At 37.1% G+C, this 16872-nt stretch overlaps 2 protein-coding genes across 10 annotated transcripts; both read right to left on the bottom strand.

Annotated features, from left to right (window-relative positions):
- Nucleotides 1-255: 255 nt before the first annotated feature.
- Nucleotides 256-8551, bottom strand: LOC307121675 (E3 ubiquitin-protein ligase Hakai). 3 transcript variants are annotated; one of them, XM_079809371.1, is made up of 6 exons: nucleotides 8488-8550; nucleotides 7754-7912; nucleotides 7018-7118; nucleotides 6845-6928; nucleotides 6696-6769; nucleotides 256-1938 (listed from the first exon to the last, which is right to left on the bottom strand). In XM_079809371.1, exons 1-6 carry the CDS (start codon nucleotides 8498-8500, stop codon nucleotides 975-977), a joined length of 1395 nt encoding a protein of 464 aa, XP_079665497.1. In that variant the 5' UTR covers nucleotides 8501-8550; the 3' UTR covers nucleotides 256-974. The 3 variants fall into 3 exon arrangements, with proteins under 3 accessions (XP_079665497.1, XP_079665496.1, XP_079665495.1); XM_079809370.1 differs by having other exon boundaries at nucleotides 262-1953; nucleotides 8488-8551; XM_079809369.1 differs by having other exon boundaries at nucleotides 262-1953; nucleotides 6696-6928.
- Nucleotides 8552-8909: 358 nt separating this feature from the next.
- On the bottom strand, nucleotides 8910-12550 carry LOC307121513 (protein FAM3C). 7 transcript variants are annotated; one of them, XM_079809118.1, is made up of 11 exons: nucleotides 12409-12492; nucleotides 11935-11998; nucleotides 11818-11856; nucleotides 11194-11298; nucleotides 10826-10876; nucleotides 10629-10743; nucleotides 10450-10508; nucleotides 10236-10286; nucleotides 10036-10120; nucleotides 9812-9938; nucleotides 9257-9715 (listed from the first exon to the last, which is right to left on the bottom strand). In XM_079809118.1, the coding sequence occupies exons 2-11, from the start codon at nucleotides 11951-11953 to the stop codon at nucleotides 9629-9631; spliced, it is 738 nt and encodes a 245-aa protein (XP_079665244.1). In that variant the 5' UTR covers nucleotides 11954-11998; nucleotides 12409-12492; the 3' UTR covers nucleotides 9257-9628. The 7 variants fall into 7 exon arrangements, with proteins under 7 accessions (XP_079665247.1, XP_079665244.1, XP_079665245.1 ...); XM_079809119.1 differs by lacking the exon at nucleotides 12409-12492 and adding an exon at nucleotides 12093-12178; XM_079809120.1 differs by lacking the exon at nucleotides 12409-12492 and adding an exon at nucleotides 12093-12149 and having other exon boundaries at nucleotides 11935-11988.
- Between the last annotated feature and the right edge of the window lie 4322 nt (nucleotides 12551-16872).

The following is a 16872-nucleotide window of genomic DNA, read 5'->3' as shown; positions in this document are numbered from 1 at the left end:
TAAAACACACACACACACAAAAAAAAAGTTAAGTAAGAGTAATTGGGGGAAACTGGCTAAATAAAATTAATTCGGAGAAAAGGTCTAGAATTATTGATTTGCTATTAGTGGCCAATCAAATCAAGGTTGAAAGAAAAGGTGATTTAGAATACACGTTCTCTGAACATAAAAAACCCCACAATCTTTAAATATTAAGGCCCATTCACACCAAGATAACGTTCTGTTGATTATAAGCACATGCAGTGGGTGGATTCTGATTGGTTGTCAATGGTTTTATTGTTGTTCATCAGTTGAAAAAAAATCATTCTTAAAATGATTCCAACAATATCATTCCACTGTTGGGCTTCCATTCTCATAGAATTAGAACAATTAAAACGGCCTTTAGTTTAAATGAAAAAAATAGACTTTCACAAAGTGATTTTTTTTTTTCTCAGTGTAACTAGTAGTATATTCGGTAAACACACACAAACAATATATTTCTTTACATAGTGCTTATTTTTTAATAAATACTGACTTACAAATCCAAATGACAATTGTTGAAGGAGTATTTCACCAACAATTCTGTCAAAATATTTTCCAAATATCTTATTTTGTGTTCTACACAAGAAAGTCAGCCACACAGGTTTGGAATGACATGAGGGTGTATCCCTCTAACTAGCTTCAATCTTTGTGCCCAAAAGTGAACTAAACTAAAAATCTATATAAAATTCATGTGTTCAAGTTTAATTTATTGCAGTTGCTGGGTACAACATTATGTAAACGTTTCAAACAAAACTGTTAAATTCTTCCAACCAAAAACATCTTTATAATTCCACAGAACCAACCTGAATGAGGAACATTAGTACAAAAATGGCCAGCAATGGGGATGATTATATCAGAAAACAAACCGCCCACACAGCTTGGTCAACCGTATCCAGTTGGAAATGATGCTATCTATGCTCAAACTGTCTGATAGAGCCAACACAGGCATGGTGTTACTGGTAATAAGGTCTATATCGTGACTGATCGGGGTGGTGAGGCCCTGGCATCTGTCCCTGTGGTGGTGGCCCCTGCATACGAGGCGGATGGGGTCCTCGTGGATTGGGCCACATCCCCGGGCTCATGCCACCTGGTTGGGTAAAAGGTGGGCTAAGAGTGCCTTGGTCCTGTGGCACTGAGTTTGGGTTGTAGTGGTGTGGAGGTGGGGCACTGACTGGGGGAATCAGCCCTGGTGGAGGGTGATTCATGTAGGGGGGCATCTGGCTGATGATGTGTCCAGGTGGAGGGGGTGTTGACATGGGAGGTGCCTGGTTATATACCATGTGAGGTGTGGCCGAGCCTTGCGGCGGGTGTTGCATGGGGATGCTGAGAGGGGGGGGTGGGGGCGGCGGAGGCCTGTAATGTGGTTGTTGTGGTGGAGGCATTATGTGATGCGGGTGGGACACCACTGGTTGGCTGGAGTAATCACCAGGAAGATGGTGTGGAGGCAGGCCGGGAGGTGTCTGTGGGTGGGTCTCACGGGGAGAGGGGCCCAAGCTCCCCGAATCATCTTGAATGGGCACTGTGATGAGGTTGCTATGTTTCCGTGTGGTCACTGTGGAAATCCGGAAGGTCTCCGGGGGGAGGGGCCGTGGGGAAGGCCCCAGATCGGAGGGCGAGGATGGAGGTGGATGGCTGTAGTTATCGTGGCCTTGCAGTGGGGAAGGAATGTGAGGGTGTGATTTAGACAGGTGGGGAGGTGGTGGCAACCGGAAGCGGTCTGGTGGGTCGGAGGCCAGCGTCGGGTGTGGTGGATCCGGGCGAGAGCTTCCGGCCTTGCTGGCCCTTATGTGGCGATGGTTGACGTGGGCCTGCAGGTCTCGCTGTGAGAGGTAGGTGCGTTTGCAGCCTTGCACAATGTTGCACATGTAGAGGGAGCCACGCTGGCACTGCTCGATGCGCTGGACAGGGTCTGTGCAGCTGTAGAGGGACAAACTGAACTTAGGATTTAGTAGGGGAAGTGGACTCAGATACACATAAACATTACTCTGATTTCTATTTCTATTTGAGGACATTTATATCAAGAACGAACAAAGGGTCTGCTATTTACATTGCCCTCTAAAAGTTTAGGAACACCCTAGGCAAAATTTTGGACGATCTCAACATAAATCCTTATTATTTATTGCCATAATTATCACAAGACCAGCAATAATGACTTCTTTTTGATTATCACAGATTATTATTGTATAATAGAAAATGGAAATAAAATATGACAAGAACTCAGAGTTAAACGGCATCAGAACAAATCAATCTAGATAATGTCTTGATAACTTTGATAGAAATTAATGTAATGGATTACAATCAACCAATCAGCTGTTAAACTTAAGTACATAATTAGATAATACCAATTTAGCTCAATTACCAAGCAATGTTTCATTTTGTTTTGTCTGTGGTGTAAAAGATCGCATTAGCAAAAGAAAAACACTTAAGCAAAACATGGTCAAGTGTCAGAATAATTTTGGTCCAAATATCAATTTTACTGGTAAAATTAAGAATTTTTGGGTATAATATGTCACAGTTAAATTTATTTTGCTATCCTCACTTACATAAATGAACTATAGTGTCCTGCACCCAATAGTAAAACAATTATATCTGGTGTCTGAATAATTTTTGGTTTGACTGCAAAGATGGCTGTAAAAAAAAAAAAATCTGCATTGGTTATCCTTTTGATCTATCATTCAAACAATTCGCAAAAACCTAACCTTTCATTGATGTAAAAGAATTGAAAGTGCGGGGAAACTCACATTATGAAATAAATGTTTTTCTCCAAAACACGTTGGCCACAATTATTGGCACCCCTAGAATTATTTATGAGTAAAATATCTCTGAAGTATATTCCCATTAATATTTACATTTTTTAGCACACCAGGGTGACTAGAATCATTATCTAGCAATACATTGTCATTGTCTAGCTATGACTTCCTGTTCCACAGGATTATAAATATGAGGAAACACAAAGGCCAAATGTTTGATGGTTTCAAGAAAAATCCTCCTCGCTCATCCAAAAACGAACTCCAGCATATTCAGTTGTCAGACACAACTGGAAATTAAAATGGGACCTGGTTCTGTGGTCAGATGAAACTATAAAAAGAGCTTTTTAGCAGCTAACACACCAGAGGGGTTTGGTGTAAACAGGGATAAAAAGTACCCCATGCCAACGGTTAAAAATACTGCTGGATCTTTAATGTTGTGGGCCTATGTTTTTGCTGGAGGTCGGACATCTTGTTCAGATACATGGTTTCATGGATTCTAACAAATACCAAAAGATAAAAAAATCAAAACCTAATCAACACCCCTCTTGTCAGGTGTTCTCCAAACTCTTCAGGCATTATAGAACAAGACTCAGAGCTGTTATCTTGAGGAAAGGAGGTTGCAAAAAGTATTTAATAAATGGGTGCCAATAATTATGGCGGACGTGTTTTGGAGAAAATAAATTTATTTTATAACGTGATTTACCCCCCACTTCCAATTCTTTTACTTCAATGAAAGGTTAGGTTTTGGCATTTTTTTTGAATGATAGATCAAAAGGATAAACAATGCAGATTCATTTTTACAGCCATCTTTGATCATTTTTACCAGGGGTGTCAACTGTCAACACTTTTGGCCATGACTGTACATAACTTTACTGATTGATGGACAATTAAGATCAGTACACAACAGACCAAATAAAACACAGTTTAGGGATACTATAATATTTTAGCATGTTCTGATTTCACAGATTTTTGTTTTGTTAAAGTCATCACAAAAAAAAAAAGATCTATGTTGATATTGTCCAAAACTCTATTATGACCAAAAGAAATTGAATGATAAAATCATGGCCTGGAAAAAAAATCTCAGAAATGGTAAATATCATGACATCTTCCCTGGAAATGTTATCTAAAAGTGTATTATATTATATAATATTATATACATAAACACATAATAATGCCTGTTTTTTAATAATCCAGTGAATAAAACCCAAAATAACATTAAACCACAAATAAATGAGATGTCTGGCATCAGTACAAAAACAGCTTTACATTATGTAATGGACATTGAAAACTGGATGAGCCACATTCATGATACCCGTTCACATGGATCCGCAAAAACGAATAAAAACTACTCGCCTGTAGACTGAACACTTAATACAGTTTTGACAAAATCGCAATTTTGTAGTTTACACAGAGATTATAACGATATCGTTTTCAATAACTTGCACTTTAAAATCCATTTTCAAAAGTTTGTGTTTTCAGGCCCCCAAAACGCTGTTGTTGTGTAAATGAATGGACATTTCCTATTTTTAGTTGAAACGTGTGCTGTAAACAGCCCCTAAGACGCGAGTAGGGTTGGGCATCGAGAACCGGTTCCAACTTGGAACCGTTTAAAAAATAACGATGCCATTGGAATCGTTTAGAAATTTTGTTTTCGATTCCGATCATCGGTTCCAAACGCGCAAGTTTTCGGAAGTGCTTGCCGCGCCCGTTTGTTCTGTTGCAGCCATGGAACACGGTAAGCGGCGCTCAAAAGTGTGGCTTTATTTCACTTTAAAAAAAAAAAGCCTGGGTCGGCACAGTGCAACACATATGACAAACTTATTTCTTGCACGGGAGGATGCACTACAAATATGTGGTGTATAAATTAACGAGTGTAGCGTATTTGAAATGCTGCGCAGGTCTGTCCTCCTCGGGCAACCCTGCGCTAACCAACGTTATTAAAGGGAGAGTTCACCCTGAAATGAAAATAAAGCCTTCTTTTACTTACCCTGATGTTGTCCCAGTGCCCTATGTCCTATGACATTTAAAATAATGTTCCTGCACGCGCTCTTTCCTATTATGGCAGTGAATGGCGATCAGCTAAAACATTACAAAAACTAAACAAATGTATCACGCAACGATACAGGGAGACGCGTGCCATATGGAAAGTGTTCAGGGGCACACTATAAGGTTTTGCGGGAACGAACCCGTATTATTCAGTCAAAACACTGAGCTCGGCCGTTATTCTGAGCGCGCTCCTCTGTGTGCACTATGAGGCGCTCATGCCTACTATAATAACTCGCACTGTTGTCATTGCACCCACGATAAGCACACACACACACACACACACACACACACACACACACACACACACACACACACACACACACACACACACACACACACACACACACACACACACACACACACACACACACACACACACACACACACACACACACACACACACACACACACACACACACACACACACACACACACACACACACACACACACACACACACACACACATAACCATTTTGAGAAATCAAGCTCAATAGAAAAAAACGCGATTCTCGTCTTTTCTATAACGTATATGATAAGAAATAATACTAATAATATAACCTCCTTAAGTGAATATTGTGTACCGGTTGTCATGACAATATTGCACGAGGCTACTGCGGCTTGGAGTGCGCACACACAGGAACACGCGCATTTGAACAACAGCTGGGTGAGTAAAAGATGGCTTTATTTTCATTTCAGGGTGAACTAACATTATCCCACCTCGTCATAATCAGGTAAGTGATTGTAGTGTAATAACAAAGCCCTTGACCAAATTGCGAATTGTGGTGAACAACAACGTTACCGAAATTATTTTCCCCCCTCGTAGATAAATGTAGATATAAATTGCCCACGCTAGTAGCAGTCCTGACTGCTGTTAATGCTATTGTTAAGTCGGGACTCTGTGTGAAACTCCATTCACCTTTGCAGCAAAGCAAGTGGAAATGCCAGCGGAGAAAGTCCCAAAACTAAAACTCATTATTGAATCAAAATACAATTTTCCTCTGTGAAATGAGCCTGTGACATGTTGTGACTCCACCCCTCAAAGAATCGGAATCGAGAATCGAAAAGAACCGTAATCGAAACTAAGAATCGGAATCGGAATCAGAATCGTTCAAATCAAAACGATGCCCAACCCTAGACGCGAGTGGTGCACCAAAACTAAATTGCTCTCAATATTATCAACTAACACTGGAAATTAAAAATTAGCCTTTAAAGTTGTCCAAATGAAGTCCTTAGCAAGGCATATTACTAATAATAATACATTTTTGATATAGTTACGGTAAGAAATTTACAAAACATCTTCATGGAACATCTTTACTTAATATCCTATTTTGGCATAAAAGAAAAATCTATCCTTTTGAGAAATCTACCCTATCCCATTCAATGTATTGTTGGCAATTGCCACAAATATACCCGTGCGACTTATGACTGGTTTTGTGGTCCAGGGTTACATATTAATAATATAAATTAAAATGTATATGACTATACAGTCTCTAATGAAAAATGAATACGTCTGGTTTTCCAATTTTCCTTGCTAGAGTGAACATCTGTCCACTCTTAAGTATAGAAATAGATACTCTTCATAGCATAACTCCCACAACAACACTGGACGTTTAAGACAAGCATGTGCATCTGAACCACATAAAGTCAGCTGACATACTCCAATTCTTAAGCCTACAGATGTTTCCAAGGAAACAAAACATGCTACATTTTTCTGATTTGCTTGCACCCTACAGGCAACATTTAGACTGGAACACTATCTCCAAACTTTATATACCATGGAAGGACATGGTGTGTTTTTAAAAGCATCACTTGAACCTCAAACATCCCAAAAACGAGATACAATCCACCTAAACAAACTGTTGTATGGAGAAACTCACCCCGGGCACATCTTGTCGCATTTCTTCTCATAGTGCACTGCACAGTCATAGCAGAAAACATGCTTACAGGGAATCTGAAAGAAGAACGTGTCAAAACAAGATATCCAGCAGTATAAAGTGTGTTTTAGGGACTTGGACATCTTTCTTACCATTCGCCCATAGAGCTTTATGGGCAGGCCACACTTGTCACAGAAATGAACTGGAGTGTCATCTTTTACTCCTACCAAGTTGAGCTAAGGAAATAAGCACATCATTCAATATTTCCTTCATTACAAAAAATATAAAAAAAATGTTTTTAAATAATTTATGAGAAATGTGTAACCTTATAATCCCAGAAAATCGGCTGAGGGAATCTGCGCTGGTTTCCATAAGCATCTCCAGATTTACACTCAAATCTTTCCTCTTGGTTATAGCTGAAAGGCTCTGAAGATTACAATTAAGTTTATAAATGAAGAAAAACTCAAATCTATTTTTGTTCAGTCAGCACCACCGTTTTATTCAGACCAAGCAAAATTATGATTTATTGGTTTATCCAACTCAAATCCACAACTTTTTTATAGTCCAAAAAAGTAAAAAACACATGAACAGGGACGCACTGCTATTAAAATTCTTTCTGATGCGATAAGCCGATATTTTCATGTTATGACTAATTGACAAATTACCATTATTATGTATAAACAAATTAAAAACAAAACCCTGAAAACTAAAGTAATAAATAATTGTAAATGCTTCAATTGAATGAAGGCATCACAATGTAATAATGTATTCGTTTTGAGATTGGCTCAATATACATTTAACTGTTATTAAATTACAGATGTTTTAAAAAATCATTTTAAGTGAGCATTAGACAAAGATCCTGTAAATGTAAAATATGATAAATGAACATGCACTAATAACTATCCAATATGTAAATATACCAGATATTTAAAAAACTGCCTTAACCTACATATAATTTTATCACTTGCACGTAGACGATCACACATCAGATTTATATGTAGTGTGAACAAGGTGATAACACACTCTTTTGCACTGTACTGCATCCACTTAGTAAGACCAACCTTCTTCGCTTTTCGAGGGCAGTCTGGTGGTGGGACGCTGAGGGCGGGTGGGCGGCTTGCCTCTTATCGTCTGTTTAGACAGTAACTTAATTGGGATCTGTCTGCGAACATCAAGACCTCCAAGGGATCCCGAACCATCAGTTCCTTGAAGGTCATTATCTGAGGAAACATACAAGACATCATTAATAAGAAAACACACACCAGCAAGCACAATGCTAAAACTGATACATAATATTACATTAATCACACAACATTTACATTAGAAATGAACACTTCATAAAAAGATGAAATGGACAAATTTACTCAAGCAGACAGATATTAGTATTGTGATGTAATTTATGAAATAAAGGAATAGAGACCTGTAAACTAAACTCTAGTAGGGGCAGTGACTTTAAAAGGAAGAGAGAGTTAGTCTTACTATAAAGCTTATATACAACTTTACATAGTAACTGAGTTTAACTGTGTTTAAAAAGATAATTGGAAGTCCAATGTTAATTTCTCCTGTGTGTATCTGAATCTGGCACTTGCTGGACCCGCGCGCAGCTCTAGTTGCTCATGTCAGCGGCTAGCTGGATACATCCATTAATGCGTTACTGTCAACACACAGCGTCGTATAAATAGCACCAGGCCTCGCTGCTTTACTGGCACGTGACTACCTTTCACTCGAAAGCATATGGGGTGTTTAAAACGTGAAGCTGCAGTAAAATACTTCGTTACATTAGCTTGTAGCTCACCATTTTGGTCCATGACTTGACGTTGTTCATACTGCGAATCTGCGATGAGGTGATGGGAGTGGCTTCGTGTGGTTTGGAGTTCAACGATGCGCACAATTTACGCATATGTTGTTTTGCTTGTTTTCTCTCTCTCGTTATACTGCGATTTAAATTGCGTTTTACCTAAGATAGGGGTTTTCAAACCAGGTGTCCTCCAGAAGGTTCTAAGGGATCCCCAGAAAATTGCAGACAATAAAAAGTTCAAACTAAAATTTTTCAAGTCTACTGAATATTGTTTCATTTCTACATTTTTCTCTTCTTTATTGCCGTAGGCCTATATTTCCAGAATTGTATGTTTGCTTCTTTCTAGTGAGTTTTTCTCACTATAATCCCCTTTATCTAGCTCACTGGTGTTGTAAGGCAGTATTGTTAACGCAGGATTTAAGCGGCTTACATACATTTATTTTGAAAGTTGTTTATACAAATCATTTTTTTATTTAAAATATTCTTTATACAAATATTTTTTTTTTCTTCTCAGGTTTATACATCCAACATCAAGTAAAGCCAATTTAAGTTTGGAAACAATATGTTATATTTATAATGTCACTCTTACTATTTATCTAACAGTTTAAATGTTTTTTCATACATAAAAATATATAGATGGATTTTAGGAAGGGGGTCCCTCATAAAAGGTTCATGATATTTGGGGGTCCTTGGCGTCATAAAGTTTGAAAACCCCTGACCTAACCAATCAGCAAAAGTAGTGTTAAAAGCAAAAACACCCAAAACTGAACACAACAGTAATGTTTTATATAGGATACAGACAAACAAAAACACTGCAACATCATAAATAAACCATATGAATACCACAATATAAACGTTAACTATAATTATTAAATTTACAATGATATTTAAAAAAAATGTTTTACCCTAATAATAATATTTATTACATCTAAATTATATTGTATTACATTATGAAATTCAGGATAACCTGGTAAAAAATGACTCCATAGTTATGATAGTAACATAAACATATGCCCACAAAAGTGGACTAAAAAAAAAATTACATCAGAAACGCATTGTGGTTCAGCTTGTTGCATTGTCGAAGACAAGTAATGCTTCCGATGCCTGGTTTAAAAATGACTGGCAACTAAAAATAATATTAGTCTGTTCTTGGTATGCAACCTTGCATCTCAATCATTTCTGGCCAGGCTTCATATTTATTAGTTTTCCTGTCATTCTTCATGTGCTGAAAAAGACAGACAATAGAGAGACATACATTATTAAAGTATTTTCATTGCATAAACTTAAGCACATGAATGGGTGAATTTGGGAATGCCGTTACCTGCTCAAAAGAGACTTGGGTCATGGTTTTCTTCCCTCCCACAAAGAGCCAGTTATCTCTGAACTGGATTTTGGAAATATATGAACTACCAAGCTCTGCAATTAGTGCCCTTGCTTCATCATTAAGTCTATAATAAAGGAATCATACAAATCATGACACGATGAGACAATGCCATCACAAGCTGTGCATGTAGTATATGATGAAACTAGAGAAAGAAACTCTACTTTGTGGCTGGGTCATCAAAAGTTGCTATCAACACAAGAGAACCATCCTCAATTGACTTCAGAAACTCTATCAAATCCTCAACCTCTGTCAACAACAAAATATTTATTTATTACATACATGTGAACTGAAAATGCAAATAAGTATTTATAATGCAGAAATACTGAACAACATGGTTCAGTGAAGTCAAGATACAACATACTTCCGGTCCACATATTGAAGCTGCCAGTCTTGATGTGTTCACCTGTTTTTCCTGAATTTTTAATGATATATATGTACATTAATATTTATAAATATTGCTAATATATTTCCAAATATTAATAATATTAAATATAAAATAATATTGAACTAAATTAAAAATCATATTCAATTATAGAATTATTATTATTCTTTTTTAAAGAGCACAACACACTTACCATTGATAACAGCAATATTAATTCCTAGCCAATTACCGCGTGTTTCTTTCTTTATTATCCTAAAACAAAATGGTAGAACTGGTTTAAATTCTGTCATATAGCACTTTTGGTGTTGGTTTAAATATTCAGTAAAAGTATAGATCGTTTGATCGTAAATTTGACAACTCCAAAGCCTTTACATTTTCCCCTCAAAGCATATTTGTGGCCCAACGCTGTTTGTTGCACCGCTGTGAATTTTAAAGGCAAAATCTTTTCCAGGACATGGTTCTGGGAGGCCACATTTGTTTTTAGGACCTGATAAAATATAAAGAAATAGACATGTAAATGTGTGCCTTTTGTACACTGTACCAGACTAGATTGTTCGGTAATTGCTTACCATCATCTTTGTGATCAGGTTTCAACTGGACTGCTCCCTGCATTGACCTTTCTGGTTGAGAGAAAAACAAATTATTATAAAACATACATTGTATGTATTGTGTGTGTGTGTGTGTGTGTGTGTGTGTGTGTGTGTGTGTGTGTGTGTGTGTGTGTGTGTGTGTATATATATATATATATATATATATATATATATATATATATATATATATATATATATATATATATATATATATATATATATATATATATATATATATATATATATATATATATACACTGTATATATCAGTAGAAATTGTATAGAAGCTAAATTGATTAAAAAAATAAAATAAATGAAATAAAATATTCCTTATTTCAGTAACTCACCCACTAAATTTGATACTGTTAATTCAGGATTCATCTGCAGGAGCTTGAGGACAAGGCTTACGGATATTATGAGGGCAGCCAGCACAAAAACTAATTTCAATTTTTCTGTGAAAACAATTGTGATTAAAAATAATTCTTGTAATATCCTTCTTTGTAAGTAGATTTTATGTTTGCGCAGAAAGTTTCAAAATGTATTAAGATACTTTTCAGATGGTAGCTGGTTTTTCATATTTTCTGGACCATTTTGATCATTTATGGTCATTGGGGGAAGAAATCGCCCTGGTTGATTAAGCTGTTTAGATCTTGTAGACCACCTTGGACCAGTAACAAAACAGCAGCTATCACGGTGCAAACCCCGTTTGACCTCTTTAAGCAGACATGACATGTTTTTATCAGTAGGAACATTGCTATAAAGTCAAGAAAGGGCTGTGGCATCACAAAACCTTTTAAAGGCTGAGAATATAAAGCTTTTATAGTCTGCCAACTATGCAAAGTAAAGAAACATTTGCATTCACAGTCACTTTCCAAATGCTTCTAAGCATTGTAATTAGAATACATTGTAACCAGGAAAGTAAACACTGCACTGAACGAGACACCTAGCATGTCTTCAAAAGCATAACTTACTTTTGTCTCTCTGTCTCCTGTGTACCATAAGGGGACCAACTAGAAATAAAAATGTCAACATAAACATGAAACATGAGAGAGAGACGGGGAGAGACAGAGAAGAGAAGCAAAACCCACCTCTTCTAAAGTATATCATGACTGAAATCGTATGTTCGGCTCTCCTCACAGAAGCTGTAGATCCCTAGGAATGTGTAGAAAAATATTATTGTTATTCAGAACACCACATCAGCAATCTATCATTTGATCACTTTCTATCTTAAAAAAAAAAATCTGACCTGGTGTCCTTGCCACAGCCGAACTAATTTAATACGGTTACTCTAGACTTTAGACTCGGCTGACTAATGGCAGCGCAAAGGTATGTACTTCGGCATCTAACCCATATTCTGTCCAACCTGAATAACTCGTTCTTTAGAATTCAGGTTAAAACGTTTTTAAAAAGAATTCAGTTTTAAAATCCAGTTTGTCAACTTACATTTCAATTATGTTTGCCTTTTCTTTATGACTAGTTTATTTTAAATATCGAGACCAATTAAAAGAACCACAGAGAACTATGGCTAGTATATAAAAGTAGTGTAAAGCAACCCATCCTACTCATTTAGAAGAAATATTCCCTTTATGAGTCCATGTTGTATTTTCCTGCAACTCTGTTGTACCTAACAAGGAAATTCGTATGACAAAGGTGGCTATTGACCGTTTGTGGACGCCGTAGCCTCAACATATTCTGTCGTTCAGCGAGTATTCACTACGCAGCCAAAACGCTAGATGGTGGTGTCGAGTCAACTAGCGGAAGACGTTCGTTAGTATGTGCATCATTAAATAGAAACCATTTAAGTTAATAAACATTTATTAGAATGATCTTTTAAACTACACAACCATTTTAATTCCGATATTGTAAGTATATTATAAACAAATAGGCTATGAGTGTAGTATAGTGTAGACTTAATAAGAAGGGTGGTGGAGTTGCCTGCCTGTTCTGCAACTACTTTGTGCTGTCAAGTTGTCAACATATTTCTCTAGGGGATTTTGAAGCATTTGAATACCTTGCAGTGCATCTAAAGATTGAACATTCTGTTATTTTATTAGTTCTCTATTATCCTCCTTGCCACAAAAAAGGCTTTCTTGATGATCTTGGAGAACTGCTTTCTAAGATTTTAACCGACTTTGAATATGTCTTAATCTCTGGTGATTTCAATATCCAGATGGATGTAATTCCGGATCCATCGACTGTTAATTTCACAGAGTTACTAAACTCATTTGGCCTAATGCAGCATATAACTGGCCCCTCGCACAAACCTGGTCACACACTAGATCTGGTGATCTCATGTGGCTTGACTGTCAGCCACCCACAGATTGTAGATGTTGCCATATGTGCACTATATTTTGAAATTTGTTCCAAAACTGTGAATGATAAGAGAACTGTCAATAAGCGCTATCTCGCTGCTGATTCTGCTGCCTGCGACCTTCATGGAGTTCATGTCTCTGGGATAATTAAAGCCTATGGAGAAATACATCCATCGTAAAATTATAAAAGAGACTCCAGAAGAGCAGAAAGGCAATGGAAGCACACAAGTCTTATAGTTAACCATGATATCTATAATAAGACTCATCTGAAAATGTTAAATAATGCAATAAGAGTCCGCAAGAAAATCTTATTTTTGAAGTTGAATTGACCGCAACAAAGACAACCCTAGATTCTTATTCTCCACTATCGATAGGCTACTTAACCCCTCAGCTCAAATATCATCAGAACTTCTCACAAGTTGTAAAGTGCAAGGAGTTTGCAGAATTTTAAGAATGACAAAATTATTTTCATAAGACAAAACATTGCCAGCACTTGCCCTACTTGGTCTCCAAGCTAATCCTTTAATATCCTCCTCCTCAGCTGTTAGCCCCAGTAAACTTACACAGGTCATATCACATATGAAATCCTCTAGATGCTTTCTAAACCTATTACCCACTAAATTTCTCAAAACTGTTATGAACTGCTTGTTACCAGAAATCCTACAGCAAGAAAAAAAAAAAAAAAAACTGCAAATTGTTAGTGTAAGAGTGGACTCCTCCAGGTGTTCAGGGTGGAGGGTTACCGAACGACTAAAGAAACGTTATCAGAAAGATGGAAGAAAACTGTACATTTCTCGTCTATTTCCACCCACTGCAACTTATACCAACGACGGAAATAAGTGCGGTTACAATAGCAAAATATGTGGGAGAGCGTTGCTATAATGTGACTATATTGTATTGCAATAGGGAGCACTTCAAAGTCAATACCAAATTACAATAAATAAATAATACAGTATTTGTAATAGAAAGGATTTAATGATGTTATGGTTATGATTACACTTAAAATAGTTTCAAAAAGGAGATGATAAATGTATTCCATTAATCGTACACAACATGAATAAAATGTTACCTGAGGGATAGAGAAAGAGAGAGGGAGGGAGAGGGAGAGAGAGCGAGGGAGAGGGAGAGAGAGCGGGGGAGAGAGAGAGAGAGAGAGTGGGGAGAGAGAGAAGAAGAGCAAAGAAGAGAAGCCCCAATGACCTCAAGAGCCAGAGAATAAGAGAGAAAAAGCAATAGTTCCAATCTTCTTTTATCTACTCCTTGACCATGTGACTGAAACCAAATGTATTCATTTAAACTGACCAATCAGACAAAACTTCCCCCACTGTAAAGATGTGGCACCCATTTGGCATACAGGCCTTTCTTTTGTCTTCCAAATGGCCTTTCTGATAAGGAATGTGGGTTGACAACAGTAAAGCAAATTTCTTTGTTGGATTTCAAATATCAAATATCTTTAATTATTTTCAATTCCTTCATTAGGCCTCCAGTAATCTTGATTATTCTGTGCTCAGTAACCTTTTTTTACAGTCTACGGTAACTACAGACCAATCTCTAATCTGCAATTTCTTGGTAAAACAATTGAAAAAACAGTATCCATACTGCTCAATAACTATCTCAATGCCATTACACTCAATGAGACATTCCTGAGTTATTTGGGACTTGACAATCCTTGTTCTTTTAGATCTGAGTGCTTCTTTTGACATCGTTGATCATGAGATTCTACACTGTAAAAAATAAATCTGTAAAATAACAGAAAAAGTACTAGAAGCTTATTACCTGGACCAGTCATTTTACAGACATTTCAGTTAACCCTAAAACACAACACAATGAAGTTTGAAATTCTAAATGCAGGGAAAACACCTGTAAAAAAAGAAAAATTCTGTTAAATTAATATAGTATATTGTGCCCTATTTTTACAGGTTTTTTAGAGCGTACACAACCGACTTCAGACCTGGGTCTGTCTATAAGGTGCCGGTGCTATCTTAGACTGGTTCAGATCCTACTTCAGCAACAGGGAATACTATTTTACACTGGCTATCTACATCTCCAGGTGTTATGTCAACGCTATCTCACGACCAATTCGTACATATTTTACGAGGTGGCTAATTCGTACGAATTTGTACGACCTCACTCGTACAAATTTGTACGTTTTGTCTAAACCCCAGTGACGGGTAGGTTTAGGGGCGGGGTTTGAGGTAATTCGTAAGAATTCATACGAATTTGTCAACTCTTGGCAACTCGTCAAATACGTACGAATTAGCAAAAATCGTACACATTCGTACGAGTGAGGTCGTACAAATTCGTACGAATTAGCCACCTCGTAAAATATGTATGAATTGCCGTGAGATTTGGTTGGTTATGTCATTTCTTGTGGTGTTCCTTAAGGCTCAGTTTTGGGTCCTCTATTATTTAACCTATACATGCTTCCTTTAGCTGGTGTAATTTATCAGTACAATATTTCATTTCACCAGTATGCAGATGATACTCAACTCGATCTCTCACTTGCACCAGATGCCCACAATTAAATTTCCACCCTACTGGACTGCATAGAGAGCATAAAATTATCCATGTCTCAGAACTTTCTTCAGCGAAAGATAAAGACAGAGGTACTTGTTATCGGTAACAACGCACAGAGAACATCATGCTCCACATTTAGACTATCACTAAAAGCCAGTAATCAGGCCAAGAACTTAGGAATCATTTTTGACAGTGACAGTTTAGCTTTGTTACTAAAAGCTATTATCACCTCAGAAACATCTCTAAAGTATGTGATATTCCCTCCCCTTCTGACAGTGAGAAACTTTCGGTTCTACATCACTAGAAAAAACGTTTGCATAATGCCTATGTTGTACGTTGTCCGGCCTTAAACAACTTGACCTGCCCTTAAATGTCATTTTACTGACGACTGCTTCTCAAATCTCAATTCAATGTGAGATTCACAAAAACACTTGCTCTTGAAAGATGGGTCAGTACCAGTACCCAGTTTTTTTGACCAACTTGCTCCTCAGAATCACAACCTGTAGGTATGCATAAATATTGATGTGTATATTTTTTACCGGGTGTTCAAAATACGTAGTTTTGTGTTGTATATTGTGTAGGTCTCCGGCCAACCGGCTAACTCACTGTCTTACTGAAATAGTTCTGCTAATCAGCTGTGGGCCACTATTACCTAAAACTGTGTCTATTAATGCAGATTGTCTGTCGTTCTTACTACTTTGAGTAAAGAAAAAAGCAACATTTGTTTTGCAAACTTTAATGTTACATCAGTCATTCACATTAGTGCTGGGCTAACATATGAGCTGTTATTTATACAGTTCCCACACGTGCACCGCAATAAATTAGAAATATAAACATTGGTTTGTTGATGGACATACACTTGTTAATGCTGATGGTGAGGAATTACAGTTGCAACATCTCATAATGTACCTCAAAATTAGTAGCTTATCAATGAGAAATGTCCCGCTCAAGGTTCGGGTTGAATAACTAGTTCTTCCAATGTTTCATCATCTGACTCATCCTCGAATGATGCTGTCATGTTACCTTCTGTACAGTGTTTCAAAATATCGAAAAAACACATACCGTCCGTAGGCACTGAGACTTTTAGCTACTTTTAACAACATCTCAATTAATGTTGTAAGTATTTAAGTTCTACAAGAAGTATTCAATGCAGGTTATTTCATGTGCAAGGCTAAAGGCTTATAGTTATTCATTAAT

Source organism: Gobio gobio (assembly GCF_949357685.1).
Source record: "Gobio gobio genome assembly, chromosome: 25".
Taxonomy (NCBI): Eukaryota; Metazoa; Chordata; class Actinopteri; order Cypriniformes; family Gobionidae; genus Gobio; species Gobio gobio.
This window is presented reverse-complemented; position numbering and strand designations above follow the sequence as displayed.

Bases quoted from the DNA above. Each gene is read 5' to 3' on its own strand.
- LOC307121675 (XM_079809369.1), bottom strand. The intron at 7,119-7,753 runs GTTGGTCTTACT...TGTAATCTTCAG, and splicing joins GCCCTCGAAAAGCGAAGAAG to AGCCTTTCAGCTATAACCAA. The intron at 6,929-7,017 runs GTTACACATTTC...TTATTTCCTTAG, and splicing joins CGATTTTCTGGGATTATAAG to CTCAACTTGGTAGGAGTAAA.
- LOC307121513 (XM_079809117.1), bottom strand. The intron at 10,744-10,825 runs GTAAGCAATTAC...ATATTTTATCAG, and splicing joins ACCTGATCACAAAGATGATG to GTCCTAAAAACAAATGTGGC. The intron at 10,287-10,449 runs GTAAGTGTGTTG...TTAAAAATTCAG, and splicing joins TAATATTGCTGTTATCAATG to GAAAAACAGGTGAACACATC.